The 26,339-nt window shown below is 43.9% G+C and overlaps 1 protein-coding gene across 1 annotated transcript in view; it reads left to right on the top strand.

Annotated features, from left to right (window-relative positions):
- ATG4A (autophagy related 4A cysteine peptidase) overlaps nt 1-26,339 on the top strand; it is a 551,858-nt gene that overhangs the window by 89,358 nt on the left and 436,161 nt on the right. Inside the window, exon 3 of the mRNA XM_069612630.1 lies at nt 13,425-13,496. Coding sequence (XP_069468731.1) covers nt 13,425-13,496 — 72 coding nt within the window. The remainder of the gene's footprint in view (nt 1-13,424; nt 13,497-26,339) is intronic.

The following is a 26,339-nucleotide window of genomic DNA, read 5'->3' as shown; positions in this document are numbered from 1 at the left end:
CGCCAAGATCCATCTTGTCTACTGCCCTCCTGGACCCAATGACAGTTTGAGGACACCATGGGCAAAAATGCGTTCTTTGTGACTTCATGAGTAAGCTGCCCAAGGCCTGCTGAGTAGGCTCCTATACCTCCCCCAGTGTCGACAACACCTTCTCTCCTGGCCCCAGCCATGCCGCCCGAGGAGCCTTCACAGGGATCTCTTCAGGAGGACATGCAGTCCACATAGGCTGACCAGGATATGTGGATGGATGTCCACGATGACTCCCGGCCAGGCATATGAGGATGCCTACTTTTAAGACCAGTATGACCCAGACATCTTTGTCGACCCTGTTGACCTTTCCGTAGTTGAGGGCGGTCACTCGTCTCCTATTGCAGACCTACAATGAGCTGCTGAAAAAGCCTGCTCACCATTTTGCCATCACACTGAGGAATCCAATCCTGCAGGGACCAACTTCGTTGAAATTATTCAAAACGAGAAGCCTGTTAGCCAGGCTATCCCTCTCCTAGAGTCCATCATAAAGAGTCGCTCCGTCCCAGTCTACTCCCTTAATAAAGCGGTTAACCCATGGGTGGCCTCTACATTAGGGGTCACGTCAATCCTGATTCTCTGGTGGTGACCACTACCAGAAAGAGAGCTGATGGAGTGCAAGAGACTTTATATGCTGGAAAAGCATATTGCGACCTCTGCTGCGTAGCTCACCAGGATAGCAAACAATACCAACTTGCTTGCCAGCTACAGCAGCACCCAGTGGGATGAGGTCTCTCGGCATCTGGACTCTGTACCGGAACCAGCTCGCTCCCACCATCTCGAGATCACCACCGAAGGCAAACCGGTTTCCCAAAACATCCTTAAAATGTCATGGATTCCACAAACACTTCCAGAAGGGTTATTGCAGAGGGTACTCTCTTAAAAAGACATTCCCAGCTCAGAGACTCAGGATTTAAGCCAGAGACACAGGCAGCCTTAATCAACATGCCCATCGAGGAGGGTATCCTCTTTGGCAAAGCTGTCGACGACCAGCTGGAGACGGCAAAAAAGGCGAATGAGGCAATCAAGACCCTTGGTCAGATCTCCAACAAGCCCTTCATTCCTTGGTGAGCATTTAACACACGCCATAACTTTCAGGCGCAAAGCTCAGGAAAACAAGGGCAAGCCGGAGCAAGCACGTCTGGTGCCTCCTTTTACAGCCCGCATGTTATCACCCTACCAGTACCAGCAGCGTGGATTTTGCCACGGGAAAGGACGAGGCAGAGCTAGTGCCTCTAGGGCCGCAGCAGCTCCTGCCTCCAAATGATATGCTGATCCACGTTCCCTCGCATGCCTCCCAAGTCGGTGGTCGCATAACACTCTTTGCCAAGCAATGGGAGGGAATAACATCAGACCGCTTGGTCCTCGATAATGTGGCCAACGGATACTCAGTGGAGTTCCTCGAAATACCTTACCACCACCCACCACATGTAAGACGAATGTCTTTCAAACACCTCCACATCCTTGAGGAGGCTATCCAAATCCTATTAAGGAAAGGAGCCATCAAGCTTTTGCCAAATCCTATTACATAAAGGAGCCATCAAGCTGGTGCCCTTCATGGAACAAAATCAAGGTATTTATTCAATGTACTTCCTTGTTCCTGCAAACACTATGTCAAACCTCAAAAATTCAGTATGACAACGCTGCAGGAAGTCATCCCACTATTGAAAATATAGGATTTCATGGTAACATTGGACATAAAAGATAGATACTTTCATATTTCAATGTTGCCACAGTTTTTCCCACGCTACCAGGTGAGTTATCCCCTGGGCTGTCCATGCTTGGGATGGGTGTTTGCCACGGGCCGGGGTGCTGTGGCCATTCTCCTTCCTCGGTGTTTGGTCTGTAGATCTTGGGGAGGATAAAACCTGACAGGGAAGAAAAGTGCATATTTAATGCTCAGGGAGGCCAGCTTCTGTTTGATGGAGTCATAGGACTGGCGGGCCTTCTAGACCTCGCGCTTGTAGTCAGGGAAAAAACCCTATCTGGTTCCCGTTATAGGTGATTGGACCTTTTGAACGTGCCATATGGAGAATTCTATCCCGGTCCCGATAGTTCATGAGCTTGTTGATCACTGTGCGTGGAGGAGCTCCGGGCACCGGTCTGCCAGCTGGGACTCTATGCGCCCTTTCGATGGAGAAAAACATTGAGAGTTTTTGGGGAGCCATTAGGTCTGCGAGCCAATCTTCTAAGAAGAGTTCCATGGACGGTCCCTCCTCCCGCTCCGGGAGCCCGAGTATGCGAAAGTTATTGCACCGAGATCGGCCTTCGCTATCATCGGCCTGGCCTCAAGGGTGGCAGGTTTCTTCTACACATGCAGTAGACGTTCCTCCACTCTCTTAGCCACGTCTTCGGCGTCAGAGATTCTCCGCTCTGTTCCTCCCACACGCGATGTCAGGTTTCCACATGTCCTGACATAGGAACGAGACCTCTGAGGTTAAACCATCAATTTTCGTCTCCACTGAGGTCCTGGACTCACCAATGGCAGTCATTATGCCCGTGAGAGACCGCATCTGCCCTGCTTCATTAGCTGGGGTGTCCTTTCCAGCATGGTCAACAGAGTTAGGGGCACGCATATTTAAAACTACCTTTTCCTCGTGAAAAAGACCAACAAGCCTAAACAGTTTTTGTATTTTGCGATCCTTTTAAATAAAACAGAATGGCCAACAATATTTACATGGCAAACTATAGTTCATATGACTTCCATCTTGTTAGGGTTTTACACATTCTCTTTTCAATTGTACTTTGAAAGATCACTTATCTCAGTTCCACTGTTGTCTCGGACTTCCTGCTTGCTCTCTTCTTACTCTGGTATCAACATTTTGGTCTTCCTTAGGTCTTCTTCCGTAGGTTTCCTGGATCTCTGACTGCTGTGACCTATTCTGGATGAAGTCTGAATGAAAGGCAGTTTAGAATCTTTTGAAAGATTCCAAACTGCATCACAACAATCTACCAGCCAATCAGTGTGACATGCCACTAGCTCCATCTTGGACTGGGATGACACCAGATTCCTGGAATTATGTTAAGGAACAAGACCAACCCGGGAACCTCACACTACAAATGCAGACTCAATGCCTGCCTTGCTTCTCAGGTCAAAGACAATTAAAGATTCTTACCAATCTGGGGGCATTATAAGGAAGGCATGGTATCAACAGTAAAACGGACACTAGTGACCACAGTTCAGGGGTGTTTATTGAACCTCAACAAGGGTGTGATAAACGTCTATCTAATCCTAAATCTACAGATGGGAGCATGCTACGACCATCAAATAATAATAATGCAGTCCTAGTGGCATCACGTCAAAATAAAAGGGCCTATACTAAAAAAAACGATTGCCAAACCTTACCTCTAGATTCAAATAGTGTGGGGTAGTGTTTATGAAAAAGCAAGTAGTGTTCACAAAAATCATATGTAAGGATGTTCAGGCCGTTGGCTTCCCTTCCCCACGTTTCCAGCATGGGACAAAGCGGTTCACTCGAGCATAGCACACTCTGGCTTCTTTGGCACGAGGATACAGTTCCATTACCAGCATCAAGGCCTTCTGTGCTCAAGTCTCTTTACTTATCAAAGTCTCTTGATTGAGAGGGCCTGATGTACCAAAACAAACAAAGTTCCTTTCCTCTTTACAAGTATTCAATTCTGGTGATTCACTCTTCACCTTGGATCAGCCTGTGCTGGGCTCAGACCCCTATTCTGTATACCACATTTGTTCCTTTGGATCCACCACTTCCGGGCTCTGATCCCCTTCTCCAATGTTCACAGAACATTCTTTCTCAGGTGACTCACGGTTCACCCCGAATCCCCCTTAGCCGGACTCAGATCCTTCCTCTTTCCCAATTAGTCACCCTCAGCTGGGCTCAACCCAATTTCAGTACATATTAACTATCAAAGAATTTTTAATGTGCACAGGGTTTAGAATGACCCATTGCAGGACCACTTCAATTTCACAGTTCCTTTTTACATTTGCCAATTCTCAGTTGGATACCTAACAGAGACCTTCGAATGAGCACCCACTTGGCGCCGGACTACTCTGTATACGGTATCTATCTTGGCTTCAAATGTTCAGTCACTCCTTTTGATGTTCAATTATATTCGAGTCACTGGTCACATACGCTTCACACACTGTTTTCTTCAGATTTCTCCATACAATGTTGCTCTCTTGCAACCTTGGTTCTATCACAGACCAGATTGCTATCAGTCTCACTGGCTGTGCTGACTTAATTAGCACTGCTTTGTTGTATGAGCCAAGGACAGTACCACAGCGGTAAACGCATCTCCCCAGCTCTCATATCGACGCGGGGGAGCCCCGGGTTCCTCCAACACACAATGCAGGTTTCTTCAGTTTTAATTCCAGGTATTATGTTTCTTATTCTTGAAGACTCGTGAATGTAACGGGTTTCCTCTGAAAAGGACCAGGGCACTTCCCTCCTTGCAATTCTCTCTGTTCTTGCCGTCTTCCTCGGTTTATAGTCATATAATCGAATGTCAAAATGTCGAAAGTCATAATCTCGAGAAAAAAAATTCGAAAACAAAAAAGTAGCTTTTTTTCAAAATTACGTTTTTTATTCGAAATGGGGGGGTTCCCCCCAGCCTTCTTTTTTAAAATGTTTATTTTTGTTTTACCCATTTTTTTATTCCAGTTTTTTTTATTCCCAAAAAATATATATAAATAAAAAAATTAAAACATTGACTTTTTTTTGACATTATTGTTTTCGAGATTGACTTTCGACATTATTGATTTGATATTTTGACTGCACACCGTCTTCCTCCTCGTATTAAACAGCCATCTTGGAACTGCTGCTTCCTTGTGTGCTTTCGTGCTCTGCATTTTATCCGTGTGGAGAACTGTGATGGAAATCAGGTGTTTGTAATGCTCAGTAATTACCTGACTCTGCCGGACCATTGTGTTGGGACATGTTGCGTATATGGCTCCGGTGTTAGTCTGTATTCTCTCAGTGTGCTGTCCGTGAGACAGTGTTTGTGTCAGGAAAGGGGGTGGGGGAAGTATCCTACCTGGTAGGATGGGGAAACCGTGTTACAGGGAAGGGGATAATGCATCTCACCATCCTGTGTCCCACTCCCATTCCCCGAAGACCCGTTATCCAGGTGATCCTCCCGCATTTTCCACCCCAGAGAACTGGATCCAAAAGCAATGGCCATGTCCTGGCCTCCTGGATGACAGAACCCCAGGGACTAGAGGATGAGACACCTTCAGGTTTCTCACAGCATGGTTATCATCCACACTTTCCCATGATCTCTATTCCGAGCCATAACTCTTCCAATCCACTAAATACTGTAACTTCCCTCAGACCACTCTGGAATCAAGAATTGCCTGTACCTCATATTCATTCTCCATGTTTTCAGCACTGGCCGAGAAACTCCCTGCAACCTCGTGTCCCTACAACATGACTTCAAAATACTTACATTGAACGTGGGGTGCACCTTTAAACCTTGCACCAATTTCAGTTTTACTGAGACTGGAGAGAGACGTGGACTAGACTTATTCTTGAGGGCGATATACTTGGTGGACACCCACACCAGTTCCCCACCTGATACTCTGGTGCCTTTCTACGCTTTTGGTCCCCAAATATTTTATACCGCAACTTAATTTTTTGCAGAGCTTGTACTGCCCTGCTCAAATTGTGACCCATAGCTAAAAGTCTACCTTCTACATGTGGAACTCCTATTTCCTCCATGACCACTCCCCTCAAAAATCGCAGATGAAAACCCTTGATTTACAAAAAATTGGAACAAGGAGGTGGAATATTTAGCTGTGTTGTTGCAGCAATATTCTGCTAACTTAAACAAATCCTGCCATCCTTCTCCTGATTACAAATAACATTGTAAATACTTCTCTAGCTCCTGGTTCACTCTCTCGTCTGACCATTACCCTCTGGATGATAGCTTGTGGTTAAATTCATCTTGATTTTTAACTCCTTGCAAAAGGCTTGCCAGAATTTAGAGCTAAATCGTGAACCCGGTCGGAGATCACCTGACTTGGTAACCAATGTGGTCTCACAACATTCTGTAAAAAGGCTTGTGCCAAAGAACCAGCGGTTGCAGCACCCTTGATTTGAATAAAATGGCCAGCTTTAGTCAAGACATCCACCACCACTAGAATGGTGGAACAACCCTTGTTCGGAGGAAGGTTCACAATATAGTATATGGAAACCGTGGGCCAAGAACTGGGAGGAATCGGCAAAGGAAGAAGCAAACCAGCTGGTTTTTGATGATAAGACTTTTCCCGGGCATACACCTCACAAGTGTTGATGTAGTTCAAAGTACCTTCCCGCATTCCTTTTCACCAAAATTCCCCTCTTATCAATTCTAAGGATTTTTTAAAGCCAGTGTGACCTGCCAAGGGAGAGTCATGGCAAGACCGTAGATCTTCCTCATGCAAGTCCTCAGAGGGCAAAAATAATCTTGTATCTATATAAGGCAATCCTTCTTTAATATGACGAACAGGATCTCCTTTCTTCCATCCCTGAAGTTGCTACGGAGACATTTGTTGCCGAACGGACTCTTGAAAATCTTGAGTCTTTGGTACCTCTCCAATTACAAAATTCTTGTCCGCTAACGGTAGAATGGGAATGCAAAAGTCATTCTTCGGTCTTCCTGAAAACATCTTGACAGGCCATCTGCTTTCCCGTTCTGTCTTCTAGGTTTAAAAGTTATCACAAACTCGTGCTCCGCAATAAAGAAAGGCCAACGCAGTTGTCTTGTTGTCAAGGTCTTAGCTGAGCGTAAGAATGTTACATTCCTATGATCTGTTAGCACTGTTACTCGATGCCTAGCACCCAGAAGATAATGACTCCATTCTCCAAACGCTGTCTTGATTGCCAAAAGCTCTTGATCAAAAATGGGGTAGTTCCTTTCGGCTGCGGAGAACGTCTTCGAAAAGAACGCTACCAGATGAAGTTGACCTCTCTCTTGATGCCTTTGAGACAGCACCGCGCCCAGGGCAACATCAGAAGCATCCGCCTCTACGTTGATCAACATCTGGGTGAAGTAAAATTGGTCCAGTGACAAACATCTCCTTGAGGAAAATGAAACTTCTCCACTCGACCTACATTCCCTTCTTCAACAGTCTGGTGATGGGAACCACAACCTAAGAGAAGCTGCAGATAAACCAATGGTAGAAATGTAATGTGCAAATCCTATGAAACTTTGGATCTCCTTTACATTGGTCGGCCTCTGCCATTCTCTCACTGCCTTGATCTTACTTTAATCCATTTCTAGCCCTTCAGGAGAGAGGACAAATCCCAAAAATTCTACTGTGGACGTATAAAATTGACTTTTCTCTAATTTAGCAAACAAGCGATTTTCTCTCAACTTTGTTAGCACCGTCTGGACATGTTCCTTGTGATCACTCATCTCCTTAGAAGAAATCAAGATGTCATCTATGTAAACCACGGCAAAACGTCTAGGTAGTCACAGAGCACTTAATTGATAAAATACTGAAAGACTGCCGGTGCATTGCATAGGCCAAATGGCATCACCTGATACTAGAGTAATCCAAACAGGGTCCGGAATGCTGTCTTCCACTCATCCCCCTCCCTGATCCTTGCTAGATGATATGCACCTCGGAGGTCTAACTTCCTAAACACCTTAGCCCCTTGAATTCTGTCTATAATCACTGATATTAAGGCTCGATAATCGATGGATGTTCTTAAAGTTTTATCCTTCTTTGGTACAAAAAAATAAGGGAGAAACTGCTTGGGATTGAGAGTGGTGAATAAAACCCTTGGCCAAGTTCTCTTCTATATATTCTTTTAAAGGCACATTTTTCCTCTCTGTTAGTGCATAAACTCTGCCGCAAGGAATCGGTGCCCTGTTCTCTAGGTCTATTTTACAGTCATAAGAACAACCTGGGTCCCCTCAACCCTCTGATCGCACCTCCTCCAGCCCTGCCAACCTCGTTTCTCGAACATTCGTCCGATGAAATGCATGTCAGCTGCTGCCTTCACATCCGCCTTCATCCCTCCCTACCCCACACCCCAGATGCTACCTCTGACTCTGCTCTCAGCAACCTCCATCTGGCCATTACTAACACCCTCGACATTCTTGCCCCAGTCATGAAGATCCGCCTGAAATCTGCCTCCAAGCGTAATTCCTGGTACGTCTCCAAACTTGAAGCCCTGAAGCGCAAGTGTAGAACGGCACAATGTAAGTGGCAAACCTCAGGCTCACCCTCTGACAAACTGGCCTGCCCTCTGCTCCAAAGGCAATACAGACTCTCCATCCGTGCCAAGAAAAGGGTCCACATCCAGGCACAGGTATCGGCTGCATCCAACAACACAGCTGTACTCTTTATAATCTGCAAGGAACTAGCCAACCCTTCTCCTCCCCTCTTCCGTCCCAGACCCTCAGCAATGCACTGGCCACACACTTCACCACTAAAATGCTGGACATCCTGAGCACCCTTGCTACCCTCTTCCCCAGCCCCTGCCACACTCCCTTGCCTCCTGTGGCCTCCCACTCTCCTCCCTCTCCGCCTTCTCCCCTGTCACATCGGATGAGGTCACCAGAGTTGTCCGCTCTATGAAGGTCTCATCCAAACAGGTTTCCCCGTGCTTCTCCAGAACCATCAAGGACAACATTGGCTCTCTTGACCCTGCACTCACTGATTTCTGCAACCACTCTTTTGCTACTGGTTCCTTCCTCTCTTCCCTCCGCACCACCTCCTGGAAAAGCCTTCAGCAGAACCTACCTGTCCAGCCAACTATCACCCCCTTTCTTGGGAAACTCCTGGAGAAGCTGGCCCTCCCCCAACTTACTTCACACACTAAACTTGTTGGCGATCTCCATAACCAGCAATCTGGAGTCCAAGCATCCCGAGGCACGGAAACTGCTTTTTTGAACACCCATGAAGAACTGCTTACATCTCTGGACTCTAACTCTCCATCCTCATAAAACGGCTCCATGATACCCTGGGTATCTCGGAGCGGGCACTGTATAGACTGATCTCCTTCCTAACTGACTGTTCATCCCAGGTTATTCTGGGCACCTTCTCCCCACATACCTCTTTGTCCACCTGTGGGGTTCCCCAGGGCTCCAACTTCTCCCCCTGGCTCTTTAACACCTTGCTCAGCTGGCACTCCTCATTTCCTCCTTCTCCCCCAACTTCCAGTGTTAGGCAGATGACACACAATTCTTTTTCAAACTTTCTGCAGATCCTCTTGCATCTAACATCATCCCACACTGCCTATCTGCCATCCAGTTCCAGTCCACTTCAAACAATCTCTGCCTCAAAGCTAGCAAGACTGAGATCCTTTCAATTGGGACCCCTGCTCCCTCTTTCTTCCCCTCATTCTGGCCTTCCTCTTTGGGCTCTCCTTCATCTGGAGACAGAAACTTTGGCGTCCTCTTCGACTCCTCTCTTTCCTTCCTCCCTCACATTCAAGACATTGCCAAGAAGTCCAACTTTCAACTCTTCCTTCTCAAAGGAATTCTCACTTTCCCCCAGAAGCTCAATGTTGCCAGAGCTCTGGTTCTCTCTAGGCTAGACTACTGCAATAGCCTTCTCTTGAATCTACCCTCTTCCTCTCTAGGCCCCCTCGAGCTAATCCAGAATAGGGCAGCAAGACTTATCCTTGGCGTCAAGCCCAGGGACCGCATCTCTCCTGCCCTAAAATGTCTTCACTTGCTCCGGGTTGCTGTAAGGATCAAGTTCAAATCCCTCTGCATCATCCATAAGGCTGTCTGGGACCAGGGACCACACTATCTACAACTCGCCCTTACTAAATACTCTCCCACTAGAGCTCTACGTTCCTCTGGTACTAACTCTCTGTGTATCGCTAAACAGAGTGCCAGAGGATGATCTCTTTCCTCAGCTGGCTCCCTATATGGAACAGCCTCCCCCTTCCTCTTCATCTTGAGCCGACCTCCTCAAATTCCGGAAGCTCCTCAAGACTTTCCTTTTCACCCTCTCCCTCCCTTCTTACCTCCTCTGCTAATCTCACGGTCGCTATGATTGGAGACCAGGCCCTTATGTTTCCTTCGGGGCATTGGCCTCCCACATGCAATCGCCTTCAGCCTCCGCCTACACACAGCACTTGCCTTGGCCATTACTGGCCTTCGCCACTCTAAGCCTGCACTTACCCTTCTATTTTTTACTGATGAAAGTTCTCTAGCACTTCCTACTCTGGGCACTTACACCTGCTGCTCACACATGAGCACGGGCACTCCAGCAGTTACCCTCTTCTCCCTCTCTGCACTTGCATGCTCTGAATGCTCACAAGGCTAGTAGGTTTGTCTTTATTTTCTATTGTATTAATTGTTTTCTATCCCATGTTTCCTCCCTGTTGCCCTGTGGGCGCTTTGAAACAAAATGTACTTGCTGTATAAGCATCTAACAAATGCACAATATAATAAATAAAAAATGACACATATTACCCTCACAGGGAGGGCATTGCCGGTGCAGGTAATTCCCTGGGCTAGCATTAAAGCCCTTGCTTCGCCTGGGCTTCTAACTGGCCCGGGACATTACCTGGTTCGGTAAAGCCCCTCCCCCTGTTCAGGTACTATTTCCTAAATATGTGGATCTACATAAGACCCAATACTGGGGATGAATTAGCTGTAACTGTGGATCCCTAGTATTGTCTGTCACCATAGATTCATATACGACCGCCCTCCTCTCCTCTTGAGTCCAGGGTTTCATTTATGTACAGGGTCAATTTGCATCCAGAATGTGCAAGTGAAACTAGGTTTTGGAATGTGGACTGGGTGTGTCGCAATGGCTTCCCTGTGCATGATCTCCTAAAGGGTGTGGTAGACTGCTAGAGCTGGCTGTGAGTGAAGGAAAAACATAATGAAAAGAGTTCTCGGGTTCTGACCTTGACTGGAACGAATAATCTTAAGTATGCCTTACCCTAGCCAACAACTTCCATTTCTCCAAGGAAGCCACTGCCTGGATTAAATCATTCCTCTCAGATCGCACATCCAGAGTAGCCATTGGTGATGTAGCAGCAGACCCCATCTCTGTCCCGCTAGGAGTTCCTCAAGGATCTTGCCTCTCCCCAACGCTCTACAACGCATACACTAAGTTACTCTTTGCAGAGCTAGACGCAATGGGAGTAATATATACCAACTTCGCTTACGACACACAAATACTTATCCCAATATCAGGCAACCTTGATCAGGATACTATTTGTGTGAATAAAATCTACTCCATTATCCAGAATTGGATGGCGACCAACAGTCTATGCCTAAACGGAGAAAAATCAGAGATCCTAATAGTAGGTTCACCTGCCCGTCTAGCCCGACTAGCCAGACTTCAACCACATTACACAGCTATAGTCATCGATGGCACCCCTATTACCATCTCCAACCAAATAAAAACTCTAGGAGTATATCTGGATTCTAGTCTTATAATGTGCAAACACATTAGTGCACTTGCCTCATCCACAGCCTATACTGTCAAACTCATTGCACTGAGTCGACCCTTCCTTACACAACTAAACTGCATCACCCTCACTAGAGCCCTTATCCTAGCTAAGATTGACTATTATAACATACTACTATTAAGAACCTCGAAAAGAAATATAAACAAAATGCGACTTCTTCTGAATAAAGCGCTAAGAGCAGCATTAGGCATAAAAAAGGGATCATATATCTCAACACTGGAGAGAGGCACACTGGCGACCAATTCAAGCAAGGCTACTCCACAAAGCTCGTACTCTTACACACAAGTGTCTCGGGCAACGCCCCCAGCTAGCTCAACAGAAGCTTAAGCCTTAAAACTACAACCAGAACTCTTAGATCAAACCAAGCATGCACCTACTCATCCCTCGATTCAAGAATAAGAACAGGCAGCTCCAGTTTCCCCGTAGCAGCCCCCAGAATTTGGAACTCACTCCCAGTAAATATTATCAATGAGCCTTCCATCAACAAGAACTCCTCAAAACTTGGCTATTGAACAAATACTAAGTTCCATCTGCTATGCATGTAATCACTGTATGTATTGTCATTGAATGTAAGACTGTAAACTACCATGCAACCATTAAGTCAGTATGTTTGTCGATTAGTAAGCTAGAACCATTGTGAGGATAGTCCTCTAAGTAACAAAAGTTATTTTTTACTGTTTAAGCAGCAAAACTACACTAACTTAAGCCATCTTACTATGTAACCAAGTTTATTTTACAAATTGTAAATCCTTTGTAAATGTAACATTTAAGACCAAGTATACCTGTAAATTACGCCGTGATACCCCAGGGTTTGGGTATACAACAAATGCAATAAAGAAAAATAAATACAAAATATGTGAATCTATAAAAGGAGCCCATACTGGGGATCTTCACTTACACGAATCCTTTTACATTTCGTGCTATTTCTCTGTGGGAGCTTATTTATTTGCCCTTCATCTATTTCTCCGGCTCCACACCTTCCCTTAATTCCACACGCTGACAAATGTATCGGTCAGTGAATAAAACTCTGTTTGGAGTTCTACTCAAAACTATCTTCCATTTTCACTTGTGGGAAAAAGTGTCATCCGGCGTTGCGCATTAAACAGACTTCCATTTTAATTTGTGGGAAAAAACTTGGTCTGGTGTGGTGGTTTAAACTGGCTATCTTCTACAGTGATGGAGACACAATCTATTTCTCCCCAGTGTCAGAGAGGGGCCATGCAATCATCAATGGTGGGGGTAAACTTGTTTTTGTCCCGGTTATTGGGAGCTTTAGGACAAGCTCAAAATAGCAGAACTACAGACACAATTCTTTTTCGGGAATCCACAATGTCCAGTCTTAATCTGAGGGGGAGGGGCGGTGCAGCTGCAGATTCCTGCCAACCAAGTTCACCACTCACATTACCTCTGCCTTTTCTAAAGGGACAGCACCTCCGTTTAGTCCCATTTGGCAATCCTTTGCCACATGAGTGAGGATGACCAGCGAAAAATCCCGGGCACCATTGGTAACCCAATTAACATGTCCCCACAATCAGCCCTGTGGCCCCGTCACAGGGTTCCACACAGTGAGACAACAGAACCCCCATAAATGAAAATATTCTCTAACGGTATCCACAGGAGACTGGGACCAGCCTCGCTTTGGAAGAAGCCTGTGTCCCATGAATAAGTGCATACAATCTTTTCTCTGTTTAGTGATCATCCCGATAGGATGCCAGGACCACAGTCTGTTCCTACACTAGATTGCGCAGAAGACCTTTACTGGGGTATGTGGGTGGTGTAGGGGGATCACTGTGGTAGGCTTGATGTACATTGCTGAATAAAATAGTTTGCAAGTAGGAAGCAGTTTAAAAATGCATTCCTATTCCTTACAATCCGCGGGAACATGTTTTGCTTTTAAGACCTAAACATTCTATGAGTACTGATGAGTATTGATTGTTAATAAAATACTGTACAATCCAAAGCTGTAGTCTAATGTGTCTTTTTAAATTGCAGACAAATCAGATCTGTTAAAAGATGTGAGCTCTCGACTGTGGTTTACATACAGGAAGAAGTTCTCCCCAATTGGTGAGTTTGCCTTTCAGTCTACCTCGCACAGTTTCTATGCATGCATGGATGGCTCAGTGAGGAAGGCGGAGCTGGCTTAAATATCGCCTGCACACTACCTGCGTATGAAAGACCTGCTACAAGCAGAGCAACCCTTTTGCTAGGCATCAGACTCTGCACAGACTTATCCGCATAATGAGTATCTCTTGATTTCAAATCCTGGATGTCCTAGTTTAGATTGGTTAATGATTGGACAGGTTATACAAAAGCCGTCCTTGTGATATATTGAAAGAAGCCTGCAGTCCTATTACAAGTTCCAGTTCTCGGACAGGATGCAGAGCCAACTTGTTAGTCTTTTTCCGTCAAGCTCTGTTACAGATTGTTAGGAAAAATTTCTCTTGTAGCAACTTTCCCTCCATAGTTCTGTTGACCCCCAAAAGGGTTGCCTTTGTTTCTGAACCTGTCCTGACATTTTACAGGGAAGTGGAGCCTTCAGCTTCACTCCCCTGGCTTTTGCTCATATATTTTGGGGAAACTGATCAGTCCTTCAGATTATCAGTACTGGGAAACGGTTTCCTTTTGTCTTTTTACCGTTTACCTTTTTGTGGTAACTTTTTAACAGTGCACACAGCATTTTACCAAGCAGTGCAGTGGGGATTCTTTTATATTGACAACCTGGCTATTCAACTCGCTGAAACAAACGTAAAAGCTTGCCCCTCTACCCCCCAATAAACTATACTCTGGACAAAAGCAAACATGGGACAATGCGGATCGAAGAACCAACAATAAAACGGCCACACGCCCAGAGCCAAACAGAATCCAACTAACCCCCCTCCTCTTTTCCACATCCGCATACCTCTCATGTACTACACATGCCCTAAAGGCCCAGCAAAACTACACCTCCTCAGTGGGGAGTAGCTTGGAGTCTCTCGGACCAGCACATACCTGTGATGACACCCAGTGAGGCTGAAACATGTTTTGGGGATGCTTGTGGTCTCGTGCAGAAGGGAAGTGACCTGGCAGTTCATGCTGCATTGCCCTTTTGGTGGTGGGATCCAGCCTTATTTGCATATGATCTTTCACCTTTTTGTAATGGCTTGGCAGGTGAAGAATGATGGTCTAGAGGGTTGCCAAGAGTAATTGCCAGAGGTTTAAGATTAATTCTAAACCGTCCAGCCATCACCTCTTGTTTTGCTTATCCTCTCTGGACATTCACCAACACAAAAACCTTACTTAATACACTTTCTGGGGAGAAGCTTTGTGACCTTTGGGCACAAGGCCCCACTCTTCATAGGGATGGGCACATTACTTGTAACTTGGTTCCATCCTACTGAATCACCTACCTTCTTTTGTTGAATTAATTATGGAATGCATTCATAACAACATATCGTGACTGTATGTATGGTTATAATTGAGTGCTGTGTAATATAACCTGCTTGTTTAATTTCCTAGTGTGTGTTTTGGGCCTAGAATAAATATATTACTTACCTATTATTGTGTGCTTCACAGTGTGGACTCATTTTGGACCCCTGACCCCATTGACATGCTTCTGAGAATTGCCTTCACTGATCTCCTCTGCTACCTTCATTGGGATGTGGCTAACCTGTGTGAGGAATCTGAGGGTGTCCTCACTTCACTTGGGTGGAGGAGACGTAGGGAGTGGGGATGAGGCAACCTTGGGTGAAACACAGTATCCCCCAATTCCCATTTCTAATGACTCTAATATCCCCCAGGCCTTTTTTACCAATCCCTTCCCTATCTTTTTCCAAAAGTATCCCCCAGTAAACAGCAGTCATTGATTGGAATGAGGAAGAGACACACCAGAGAGAGAGAGAGAGAGAGAGAGAGAGAGGTACTGGGACGAGGAAGCTGCAACAAAGACTGACAAAGGTCAGACTACAGAACTAACTCTGCGCATTCTAGTTGCCGAGTAACTAATCTAGCTGGCAGTATATTTAAAGGCCAGTGCTGGAAGAAGGAGCAGGACCTGAACGAGAAAGTAGTCGTGTGGAAGCGAAACCCTGAGAAGTCCAGAGAAGCTGTGGAGGGATGTAGAGCAAACACAGCAGGAAGCCAAGTGGAAAGCAGGCCAGCATGAGAAAGCTCTGCAGAGGAAAGCTGGAGCTTCTGTAAGGAAGGCAAGGTACCAAAGTAAGACAGACACAAGTGATCACAGTTCAAGGGTGTTTATTAAACTGTAAAATGGGTGAGATAAACGCCTAATCTAAACCTAAATCTAAGATGGGAGCAAGCTACAACGATCAAATAATAATAATGCAGTCCTAGTGGAGTTTAGTCAAATAAAAAGGGCCTATACTAAAAAAAACTATTGCCAATCCTTAACTACGCTACAAAATAGTAGGCGATAATGTTCACAAGAAAAGCCAGAAGTGTTCACAAAATGATAAGTCAGGATGTTATGACCGGGATCTTCCTTCCCTGCGTTTTTAGCACGGGACAAAGCGGGACTCTTGAGCACAGCACACTCGTGGGCTTCTCCGACACAAGGTTACAGTTCCTTTTCTCAATATCAGGGCCTTCTGTACCAAAGTCCCTTTCATGCAAGTCTCTGGCTTCAGAGGGCCTGATATGCCATAAACAACTAAGCAACAGTTCCTTCTATTTATCTTCACATCTGGCGATTACACTTCACCCTTGGATCCTCCTCAGCCTGGCTCAGATTCTTCTCTTAACGTTAGCCTTCCTCAGTCGGGCTCAGACTAACCACTCACTGTGGACATCCCTCAGTCGGGTTCACACTTGTCGTCACAATGTTCACGGGTGTATTACTGCTCACCCTAATTCGCAGGCATCCCTCAGCCGGGTTCACATTTGCCAAAATTTATAGTTCAGCTTTACCACAATGCTGGATTCACGTCCCTTAGCTTTCTCCTGGTATCCCTCTGTCTGGTTCACATTGTCATTTTAGCAAAGTCTGGGTCTGAGTCCCCAGTCAGGGTTTCCCTAAAGCCCCTAGTCGGGCTTTCCCTAAAGCCTCCAGTCAGGCTTCACACAATGTTATCACCACACCGTTCTTGGATGGGTTACTGTTTACCCTAATTTGCAGGCATCCCTCAGTCAGGTTGACACTTGCCCCATTTACACAGTTCACTTTGCTTCCACTACTTTGACTGTACAAGAGGTTTGGCTTCACCCTTCTATCACCACTTTGACATCTCACTCCGGCCTCCCCTAAGGCTTCTTGGTACTTGTAGTTTGAATAATCTTAGTTCAATACTTTCCTTGTTTAGGAGAGGGGCCGCAGCCAGAGACCTTGGAATGAGCGCCCACGTGGCCCCGGACCACTCTGTCTCTGGTGCCAATTTCACTGACAACGTTCCCAAGGGTCTCCCTCTGCCAGGCTCAGACTCCTCTCAGGGTTCTCAAAGTAGCTCACTCTTTCGGGCTCAGAACCTGCACCCAAAAGTTCTCTCAAAGTCCACAAGGGGTCTCCCTCTGCCAGGCTTGGACCCCTGTGGCAAGCTTTACAAAGGGCCTCCCTCTGCCGGGCTCGGACCCTCTTACAAAGCTCACCATCTTCTCACCAAGAAGGCTTCCCTCAGCCGGGCGCGAGCCTCCTTTCAAAGTTCACAATCCACAAAAAGGGTCATGGGACTTCTAGTCCCAGAATGCACTGTCAGGACTTTGGTACCACTTCTCAGCACCCCAAAACTACATTTTCTGGCATTGGGAGTCTTGCTGTGAGTACTGCCAGGCGACCCGAGCTGCCCTATGTCTAGCCTTCTAGAGGTACAGCTCCCTCTCCACAATGCAGTCTCTCTTGGACTCACAGACCAGTGTCAGGATGGATTTCTCCTCCTCCACATCTCCCAGGGTCTCTGCAGCTCTTCTGGTCTTCCTCTGGCTTCGTGCACCTTCGAGCATCCCCAACTCGCTCCAAGTGTGCTCTCTTGCTCCGCCTCTGCTACTTCCTGGGAGTAGTTATTGGATCCAGGTGTGAGTGGTTGGAAGGGAATGCCTGACCCTCCCTGTCCTAGTTAGTGGGACAACATGACGGTCCTCCATATGAGTTCATGGCCCAGGGATTCCTATGGGTAATCCTTATTCCTCCTTGTTGCTTCCTCTTCTTCGTGGTATTTGAAGGACAGAATGAATGAAGGGGATTCTGGGAAATGTAGTGAGTTGCAGATTTTGGGAGACAATCGTCTGAATATTTAAAAATAGTTTTGTCAACAAAAGAATGGGACTATGGGGTTTGTAGTGTTCAACTGAAGAAGAATGCAGGTTATTGTCAGAAAGGGGGGGAACAGATGTATCGTTGTGGATGAATGGGTTTTCTCCAGACATTTCTTAAAGGAAAGCACTCGGGTAGGATGGGACTGTGGTGGCAATATGCTATAAAGACTGAGGTTGTCGGGTAGGGATGTATCGCAGAAAAGGGAATACTGCGTCTCGCCCAAGGGCGTTCCTTCCACAGTCAAGTCATCCTCCCTCGCTTGTCCGCCCCGACGGTCTGAATCCAAGCGTGATGGCCCTCCCCTGGCTACCTGAACAAAGGATCCCCGGGGTCTACCAGTGAGAACACCCTCAGGTTTCTCACCCTCTGTACCGGAGAAGCATCTGGAGAGGCCGGGTGAGAACCGAAGGAGCACCGCCGAATGAACCGCAGCAGAGAAGGAGCTGGCAGAGTCATGGAGGCAGTGAGGTGCATCGGCTATACCAACGGGCAAGAGAGAAGCTGTCCACGAAGCCACGGGAGGACCGCAGGACAGAGGACACTTCCTGGAGACACGACCAATGCTGCACCCCCATACCGAACGTCAGACACGCCAAAAAACATCATTGAGTCTGCCCAGGAGCGCTGGGACCTCGGGGCGTACCGACACAGGTTTCAATGGGATATTTTCCATATATGACAAGCGGATAAAAAGTGAAGTGAATTCCCTTAAGTCAATTTGGGGAAAATACTGAATAAGTACAAAATAGCAAGCATAAGTGAATGATTGGGATTACCATTTTTCAAGAGTCATGGGAGCATTGCCAATAGTCAAGTAAATATTGGACATTGCTGAAAGACATAAATGATTGAGAAAAGAAAACCTGTATGCAAGAGAAATTTGACAAAAAGTGGTTTTGATCAGAAGGCATGAAACAGTGAATACGTTTCCTAGCAGGAGAGTGTACTGGGAAGCCTGTGTTGATCATTCCAAGTGAAAGCTACTAAACAAGTGCATGGTGATAAAAGAAGTAGCACTTGAAAAATAATAAGTCAAGCCTTACTATGAAGATGAAACTGTGGCAAGATACCTTTTGAAGCAGATCCAAGTAAGGTGTGTCGGTTCTGATAACTGAAATGGGTGCACTTTGTGGTCCGACAACTGCGCCTAGGCCGAATACACCCACCTAAGGAAAAGCCACTTGGTAATTGCATAAAGGAAGGCCTGTGTGAATTGAAACTAAGGAACTGAAAACTGAGAACTGGGAAGTGTCTCAAGGAACTGTGTTATTTTGGGACATCGAATATCCTAAGGAATGATGTTATTTGTGAAACATTGACAGACTTGAAATCTTGGGGAGTGGAAACCCCTATATTGTAAAGTGATCTGTCTGAACCTTGGTAAAGGGAAACCCCTTTTCCATCCAAGAGCTGGGCGAAGCGCTGAACTTGTATTTGAACACTTCTTATTTGATGCTGACATCCCTACACATTGTATACAATTAGATGTGAGGGCAAGTATAGGTTTTGGACACAAAGACATTTGCTTTGGACTTCCTGACCCAGACTATCATTAGTTTTATTCAGGTAGGGAAATCCCACCTTAGCATAGGGCCAGATAGGCCTTTTTTCAACCATCCGTTTTTAGTTGATAAAAGTTTATATCAAAAATCTTATTCAGTCGTCTTTGTCTACATCATGATGCCTTCACACCTCTCAGAGTTATCCTGTTCACTATAACTAGGGTGACCTTCTAAAATCTGTCCACCAGGCCAGATTCTAGAAATCCATTGTAACACTGATCAAATGTTTATTATTGATCAGCCAGGGTGGACGTAGAGCGCCCACAAAAGCAATGCTTTTAAAATGTAAGAAGCTCAACATTACCTCTCAAGCGTTCAATTCTGGCGGAAGGAGCTGGCCGTCCAGTTAGTACTAGTCCAACGCAGTTGCACAATGCTAGGCTATCAGCCTGAGGTTGAATGTTGTCTGTCATGTCATTGTAATTTATGTATTTATACATGTATTTTATTTATTATATATCTTATAGCTTATGCACTTCATCATGCAGGGTATACAGACATGCAATCAATACAAAAAATCTACATTTACAATCCTTCTTAATACTATAAATCACATAAAAATAAGCGACTGAATAATTAATTCAGCATTCAATCATTATACATGTACAGAAAATGAAATGTATGAACATCTATACATATAAAAAAAAAGTCGTATTTGTGGGTTTGTATATGGTGTTGATCTTAGGGAAGTAACTCCTCATGAACGGTGAGGTCTGGCATCATGAATTTTGCATGGAATATTCTTTATTTCATTGCCGACTTAATGCAACTATTTCTAGCTCGATGGGTCATCCCATTCCCGAGTTTATGAATTGTTTGGTTTTTCGGCATTACGTTTTGTGGTGTTCCACGCACCATCTAGAGGTCATTTGTGAAAGTGCTTATCGTGCTGTCTGTGCTAAACTTGGCTTGCATTTTTGTTTTTCAATTTTTTTTAGAAAAGAGTTATTGTGTCTTTCTTTTGATTTGTTTTGCAATAAACTGTATACATGTTAATTTCACTAATTAATTGAACACCACATGTTTATTTACCTCTGATTTTAACTTCTCACATGAATATCATATTTGTATGAGTACTCTGATTATTTGCAGTGTGTGTTTAGCAGCGAAAATGTCCTCCACTCCTAACAACACAGCAAATAATCAGAGTAAGCATACAAATATGTTATTCATGTGAGAATTAAAATCGGAGAAAAATGAAAATTTGGTGTTCAGTTAATTAGTGAAATTAACATGTGTCACGTTTTTCCTTTGTGGCAAACAACAATAATTGTTCATCTTTTTGGGTGGACTATGAAAACAAATCTGAGAATGGACATACTGGGCAAAGCTGGGTACTTAAACTAGTTGCTATATATTCCATTAGGCAGTCAACCATTCCATAATTTGTTCAATTTGACACCAACATTTGTTTCATTGATATATTAGATGTACATCAATACCTGCGTAAAAGGCTTTCCATAATTCATCTGATGATTGACTGCAAACTTTACCATACACAAGGAGTACAGGGCTCAAAATCACGATTAGATGGGCAGGAGCTAAAAATAGCTCCTGGGTATCCAGCATGAACCAGTGACTGGGAGCTTCCAGTGTGGAAAGAGAAGCTAGTAGAGAGCATTCACCAAATCTAAATTCCATATAAGATGCACGTATATAATTTTGTCCTTAATTAATGACCCCATATGCTTTAAATGCTGTATAGATCATATAATTATTATAATGATAACACGCTTAATACCAGCGAGTGGTTTCTAAGCACGTGATCAGGATTCCAACCAGAGTTGCTCTGCGTTGTCTTGCTTCCAAAACAAACGTGTTGCCCCTGAGATATCCTTCCTCCCCTGTGATGTGTCCTCCCCTGTGATGTGTCCTAATGTTTATTTATTGATTGTCCTAAATGCACTCTATAGGTGTTCAGAATCCGTTGGTCTGAGGAGCCAAAAGTAGCTGTTGGTGTCAAGCTAACCATTCTGTTCTAGGCTAAAAGCAGGAGCTAAATAGCTCCCAGCTCCCCTCAATTTCGAACCCTGAGGTACTTTCTTCTAATCCCTGTCAAGCTATCACATGCGAGTAACAAGTGTTTCACTGTTTCTATCTCCTTTCCTTCATGCAATCTACATGTGCGTTGCAATCTACTTAATTCTCTACGTGCACCTATTAGCTCTAGGGAGTGCACATCCATTTTGTTCCGCTATCCAATTATAAGGATACATTTTCTAGTACGGATGGAGCTGATGGCTTTAACGATAATCTGTTATATATTCATGTCTAAGTGAATTACTCGCTAAATTGTTTGTTCCAGTTCAATCTTATCGACCAATAATTTGAGAATTGCTTTGTATCATGCAAAAGTGATGTTAACGGGATTATGCATAATTCTACTACACACACCATGAACAGTGTTGGCTTACTAAATAGTCTAGACAGGTGCTACTAAGCATGGAATACTTATGGGTGGCACAATAGATGATGCATAGAAAAGCGCCAAGAGGGGAATTAATCAATTTCCAATATAGACTTAATTTCCTCCATTTTAATGAGCTGCAAGTATTGTGAAATTATAAATCTAAGTACAAGAATTCCACAGGTAGATTTCTGGGACATTTTTAAAAATTTTGTTTAATTATTTTATTATTTTAGATTGAACAATCAAAAACAAGATAACATATTCATAACATCATGGATTTACATCCAGGTTGTAAAACACACAAATCCACTAATAATTATACAATATTATTCATAAGTCCATAAGGTGAAAAACTTAATAACAATTATAAATCTCTATTTTGCAACCAAATTTGAAGCCTTTGTCTGAAAAACAAACAACACAACATAGACAGGCACAATAGACCACACTCTGCAATAAATACAATGATCCCCTAACTAATAGATACAGAAAAAAAAATACACATGGTGAATAACTTTTAACTGTACAATTCATTGAAGTCTTCCCAAATTCACGAATAATAACCCTCTCCTCCTTGTTTTACCAGCATAAGTTTGTCATAGTTAGATAAGGTTCGAACACCTAACAGCCATTCATCCACATTTGGCTTTTTCCTCGACTTCCAAACTTTCAGTATCTGTTTTGCTGCCATTACCAAAACCTTATCAATCCAATTTGCTCTAACTCTGGCCTTATCCCCTTTCTTTGTTTGATAATAAAATTGACAAGTAAAATATTTCTGGGACATTTTAATAGTTTTAAGGCATGTGCGCTCTAATGCCATAATCCTGAGTACAAGTTTACTACTCTAGATTTCAGCTCCTTCTAGTATCATGGGAGGAATTTTCGCAAGATACACTTTTAGGATAGAGTTGATTGAATATCTTCTCACGCATTCTAGCAAAATTCTTAATGGCTCCCAGTTATTGATAAACTTTAGCCTCTGCTTTGTACTAATATGGAAGCCATGTCAGCTTGTTGTCTCTAGTGACACCCAAATATTCAGACTGTTCACAATTTCGATGGGCTTCTGATCTATAATCCATGTAGTCTTTCTCCCCAAGTTGGCATGCTTAGGGCTACAAATCATAATTTTAGTCTTTGTCGCATTGATCTTGTCATTGTAATGGCCAGTGCCATTAGATGATCCAACAATAGTGACAATTTATGCATAGTTAGGCATTTCCCATATAAACTTCTGATTACACAAAAACAGAGTTTACAGCTATCTGGATCAAAGTGTATAAGAACGTTTATGCAAACATAGCAGACCCTATAACTGTTAACGGCTGGAAATGTATTTTTGCCTTGTGCACATTTTTAGGCTTTTCTCTTGTTATATAAAACCAATGTTGGGACTAATTTGCCGGTGAAAATATTGAATAATAAAATAAATAAGGCAGGAGAGACTGTATTTGGGTATAAGATGTAGATGAAGTGGAAATGCATGAGCTGGACAAGCATTGGCAAAGCCAATAGTTTGGGCATTTTTGTGATTTATTTTTGGGTTTTTTAGCATTCAAGCATTATCCCGTCTACTGGTGCACAGCACTAAGTGTCGGGAGCAGTAGAAAAGACAGTAAGAGAAAAGTGTGTGCTTACTGCCGTTGGCTCACTGCATGCTCTGAGCCCAAGTGTCAAAAAGACTGACATGAGAGAAAACAAAGGTTTGACTACACTTTAGGCAATGGTTTTCAACCTTTGTGTCTCCAAATGTTTAAGACTACAACTACCATCAGCCACAGCAATCACTGGCAAAAGATCATCGGAGCAGTAGTCCAAAGTTGTGGAGAGTAAACAGCAAGAGGTTGCATACCCCGGAATGAGGGCATGTGTTCATAGGGTTCCTTGTATTCTTCCTGCTGAGAGCTTTCAAAAATAATGCATACATTACCATGTATTGCACTTGTATTTTCGGACAGGACATCAATAACAGACACTCGGATTACTTATAAATGGAATGGCTAAAGGCAGGTCTGATAAGATATTTAGATCCTGCTTTTGGACAAAAACTAGAAGGCCCTTTGAATACAAACCGTGATTAGAAAGATTAATTAAAACAAGCTCAAATCGTGCATTACCATGTCTAGCTGGTGCTCTGCACCAAGTGTCAGGAGCATTAGCACACACATCCTACTAAAATGGACAGCAAGAAAAAAGTGTGGTATTACTGCCATTGGCGCACTGCATGCCCTGGGCCCAAGTGTCCAAAAGACTGAAATGGGTGTAGATTTACTTGGAAATAGGCGTTAAATGGATAACAATTAATTGTTGGCAGGAGCAGATGAAACTCAACTCTTCTCTCTTGCAAGAATACAGAGAATGCTTAATCCGATTAATATGTAAACAAAGTTTGTATTTAATGAGCAATATTTCATTTGAAATCAAAGAAATCTGCGATGGGTCATACAAATAAACACATTAGCGATTTGCCAGGCTCGGGTGAAAGTCGCGTTTCCCGCTGAGTCCCTTTGGGCGGGATGAGGAGCCGGAGGGGGAGCGGGACAGAGACATCAATGCAGCATTATCATTTTTTGTGAAAGGTGCTCATAAATCGATAGATCTGGGTGATCAAATCGCAGGAGGAAGCGGCGTGCTTGGCTGCTCTGTGTGTGGGTGAGTGGGGATAGGGTGGGGCAGAACGCTATGGCGCTGTGTGTATGGTTTTACCGCTTAAGGCGCAGAAGTTGCTGAGCTACAATATGACACCTGTCCCAACACCAGGGTTAAAGGGGGCAATACAGAGGCCCAGCAGCAAATCATTGACTCCTAGGGTTCCTCGTATTCTTCCTGCTGGGAGAATTATCATTTTACCTGTGCCCCTGGAGTTTTCTACTTTAAACTGAAGCCACTGACCTATTATGTATTTTTAAATTGTTACATTATTACCCTCCTGTCTATTTAATTGTATTAGGCTACTATATATCGCTGTTGGTTAGTGTGTATAATTTTCTTTCCCAGAGTGTAATGAGACAGTTCCGTTCTCGTATTTTAAGCCTAATTTGTTTGGAATTTTGGTGGCCATCTTGGCATTGTTGGGAAAGTGTTAACCCTCTAGGTACTGTATCCATTATGTGGTCTATAGGTGTTATAATGTTACTATGTGTTAGAGGTTGTGCAGATAACAGTACCTATTAATGTTATGGCATTTTGGATCCTAATCATGACTGTATAGATATATTTTTATCGCTGTCTAGGGTTCCCTTTTTTCCTCACCCCTTAGACGTTATACGTACACTGTCTTCCTATGTTTTCCGTTTAACTCAAAATACTTCTAGTTATTCTGTGTAATTGTATATATATTTTTCAGTATACCAGTGTGGTGTATTTTCTGGGGTAACTATGGAGGGTTATTGTACCTCACTGCAAGCCTACCCCTTGCATTGAGTTAAGCCTGACTGGTCTAGTCCATCTTGCAGTGGTAAACCCTGCGTTGCCATTAGGTAAGAAGACTTGATATCCTTCGCCAGAGGGCTCTAGCAGAAAATCTCCCTGACATCCTGTATCTAGTCCACCCTGATGTCCCTTGATTGGCTGACTATGTGAGCTTGGCATCGTGGAAGGAGACACAGACAACCGATTTGATATGTAACAATAGGTTTTTCTTAACGAAAATGTCAGGATTGTGCAAAGCTTAACTTGTCCTATGCTAAGGTGGGACATCCCTACCTAAAGAAACTAAGTATATAGTCTATGTCAATAAGTTCAACTGAACAGTCTGTCCGTGTACAGAACCTGTGCTTGCCCTCACACCTAAGACAAAACAATGTGTAGGGATGTCAACCATAATCTAAATAGTGTTCCAAAAGTAAAGTTCTGAGCTATCTACAGCTACTTTTCCCCCAAATGTCAACAAGTTCAGCACAATGTTCAGGTTACTTTAGCAAGTCTCAGGATTTCCTTCCCCAAGTTCAATACCAAAAGATGTTACAAAAAGAAGTATATTGAAGCTTTATCTTTAAACTGAGTTTCAACAATTCTTCACAGCAAACGGTTCCCTTCCCCAAGTCTGATATGCACCAATGGTAGTTTTCCTTTTGCTAAAATAGCAGGTTTCCTTGTTAGAATATAGGGGTTCTCTGGTCTTGGCGTTGTTGTTAGACCGCATTGTCCACTCATTACAGGTCACGCAACCAGGAACCTTGAATTCTCTTCCAATAGTTCATTATTCATAATGTAGGAATTCTCTGTTCTTGGCGCAGTTGTTGGATCACAAGATTCACCCATTACAGGTCGTGCAACCGGGAATATGAATCTTTAGCTCTCTTTGTGTAGTTCAATTTTCAATAAACTATTCAGTATTCAAAGTTAGCAGTCTTGTTGTTTCACTTAGTTCAGTATTCAAATATTAGCAGTTTGCTTTCATTTAGGTTGTTATTCAATGTTAGCAATTTGCTTATGTTCATTCAGTTTGTTATTCAATGTTGGCAGTTTGCTTATTTTTCATTCTTAACCATCTTTGTTGCGGATTTTGCTCATACTTCCATCTCTCGTGTAGCTCCTCTTTTGTTAAATGCTGTTTTGCTCACAATTCGCCGTCTCACGTAGCTCCCCTTTTGGTAAAAGGCTTTCTTCATTTATACAGAGACTTTCGAGAACGTATCTCTGGAATCATCATTCTTTAGCATGTTTGGAGATTGTAAACGTGTATTTCC

This window comes from Ambystoma mexicanum, chromosome 5p, assembly GCF_040938575.1.
Source record: "Ambystoma mexicanum isolate Mex_15411 chromosome 5p, UKY_AmexF1_1, whole genome shotgun sequence".
NCBI classification, from domain to species: Eukaryota; Metazoa; Chordata; class Amphibia; order Caudata; family Ambystomatidae; genus Ambystoma; species Ambystoma mexicanum.
This window is presented reverse-complemented; position numbering and strand designations above follow the sequence as displayed.